This window comes from Aegilops tauschii, chromosome 4, assembly GCF_002575655.3.
Source record: "Aegilops tauschii subsp. strangulata cultivar AL8/78 chromosome 4, Aet v6.0, whole genome shotgun sequence".
NCBI classification, from domain to species: domain Eukaryota; kingdom Viridiplantae; phylum Streptophyta; class Magnoliopsida; order Poales; family Poaceae; genus Aegilops; species Aegilops tauschii.
The window spans coordinates 183,069,773-183,072,100 of NC_053038.3; the positions used below are offsets into that span (position 1 = coordinate 183,069,773).

Here is a 2,328-nt window from a genome sequence, read left to right on the forward strand (position 1 = left end):
GGTGTGGGGCAACGCTCGCCTCGCGTGGCTCTCGCCTCCTGAAGCTCCTCGATCCCCTTGGTGATGAACTCCTGAGCACCTGGCGTCTCGAGCCCTGCGCTCTTCTCGCGGAAGTGCTCGTTGAAGCACGCCTCCACATGGTGCCCAAATGCCTCCCTCGTGACGCTGGCCAGGTCTGAGGCCTCTCCAGAGGAGAGCCCCCGAGCCCAGCCTAAGAGGAGCACCGGGCTCGCCTTCCTTTGCAAGAGGGGAAGGCGCCCCATAAGTGGGAGCTAGGCCTGAGGCTCGTGAGGGTCCATCACCTCCTCCGTCTGGACCATCCTATGTGTGGCCTCATGAGCCTCCAGGACGGCCCACATGTGGTGCTGCTGCCCAGCAACTGCATTCGGCAGACTGAAATGCATGCGTACGTAGCTGTCAGCGGGGCCTTCACACCGGCCGACGTGGGACGGCAAGAAGAGCTCCTAAGACGCGGCTCTATTGAGCCCTGGGATGTTGACACAAATCCGCAACTCGCTACCCACGTTAGGGGCGGGAGCTGCACTGAAATGGTGCGGGGCAACGCTCGCCTCGCATGGCTCTCGCCTCCTGAAGCTCCTCGATCGCCTTGGTGATGAACTCCTGAGCACCTGGCGTCTCGCGCCCTGCGCTCTTCTCGCGGAAGCGCTCGTTGAAGCACTCCTCCACATGGTGCCCGAACGCCTCCCTCGTGACACTGGGCAGGTCTGAGGCCCTCCAGAGGAGAGCCCTCGAGCCCAACCTAAGAGGAGCGCCGGGCTCGCCTTCCTATGCAAGTGGGGAAGGCGCCCCATCAGTGGGCGCGAGGCCTGAGGCACGATCATCGGATGCCCCACCCTCCTAAGAGCCTCGGCACAGTAGCTGCTTTTTCTTCTTCTTTGGAATGACCTCAGGGGGGTAGATGACCCCTTCGTCATATCAGTTCTCGACCTCCGCGTCCTAATAGGCGCGCTCGAGGGAGCACATTGTATCCTTTTCATCACAGGCGATCATGATGATGTCGCCGCTTCCTGGCATCTTGAAGACATTGTAGCCGTAGTGATTCACAGCCATGAACTTGGCCAGGGCCGGATATCCAAGGATCTGGGTAATGTCGAAGTCGATGAAATCGGTGTGGTAGTTGTCGCGCTTGCCGAAGGTGATAGGGAGGCGGATTTGCCCTATGGGGACGTTGGAGCCATCGATCACTCCCGAAAAAGACTTGGTAGGCTGAAGCTGGTCATACGGCACCTGGAGCGTGCCGAACGTCTCGACGGAGAGGACATTGAGCCCCGCGCCGCCATCCATGAGTGTCTTGGTGACGAGGATGTTACTGATGGTGGGAGAGTAAAGAATCGGGAGCGCGCCGGCAGTGGCTGCGCACTTGAGCTGATCAGTATGTGCTCGTCCCTCGACTCGTACACCTTGTTGGAGAAGTTGACGAGGAGCTACGAGTCGCCCTTGATGGTGAGACACTTTACCCCCAAGGCCGCAGCGGCCTTGAGGCCGGTGATCAACCCTTCATATTCCGTGATGTTATTGGAGACCTTCTCACCCCACTGGAACCAGAGCTGCACAGCATAGTATAGCTGGTCTCGAGTAGGGGAGATGAGCACGGCGCCGGCCCCCGCACCTTGGCGTGCGAAAGCTCCATAAAAGTACATGACCCAGCCATCTGGCGCTTCACTTCCTGGCGAGAGGGATCGGCTCTCGCCTGCTATGGGCACCGAGGCGTCGGTCCATTCTACCACGAAGTCGGCGAGGGTGGCTCCCTGGATGACCCTGGTTGTGCTGAACTCCAGCTGAAACGCTTGCAATTCGATGTTCCACTCGGCGACTCTTCCCGCAGCATTGGAGCTCCGGAGCACTCTCTCCAGTGGGTAGGCTGAGACGACCTTAGTTGGGTGGCCTTGAAAGTAATGACGCAGCTTGCACGAGGCCACCAAGAGTGCGAGCAAAAGCTTCTGTGGCATGGGGTATCGTGTCCACGCGTCCCGCAACACCGTGCTGACGAAGTACACCGGGTGTTCAACGAGGGCAGGAGTGTCGATGGAGCTCGCGGCACCCGGAGGATGTGGCGCCTCCCGAGGTGGGGTATCCTCAGGGGCTTGGTCACCCGTCGGGGCCTCCGCAGGCCTAGGAGTGCCGTCTTGTAGGGCCTGATCATCTACGGGTGTCGTCGTGGCTTTAGCAGCGTCGCCTTGGTGTCGCGTCGTCCCAGCTGAGGGTGTGGCATTAGAGGCGCGCTCTTGGCCTGGCGCTCCTCCCGGACAGCCACCAATGCCACGCTGGCTGAGTGGGGCATGCCAGCCAGGTAGAGCACTAGGGGCT

The 2,328-nt window shown here is 60.7% G+C and overlaps 1 protein-coding gene across 1 annotated transcript; it reads right to left on the reverse strand.

The window, feature by feature from the left end:
* Positions 1–957: 957 nt before the first annotated feature.
* LOC109738371 (uncharacterized) lies at positions 958–1,305 on the reverse strand. Its single transcript, XM_020297468.1, has one exon. It carries the CDS (start codon positions 1,303–1,305, stop codon positions 958–960), a length of 348 nt encoding a protein of 115 aa, XP_020153057.1.
* Positions 1,306–2,328: the final 1,023 nt, after the last annotated feature.

Coding starts and splice junctions, on each gene's coding strand:
- LOC109738371 (XM_020297468.1), bottom strand. CDS start 1,305: ATGGATGGCGGCGCGGGGCTCAATGTCCTCTCCGTCGAGACGTTCGGC.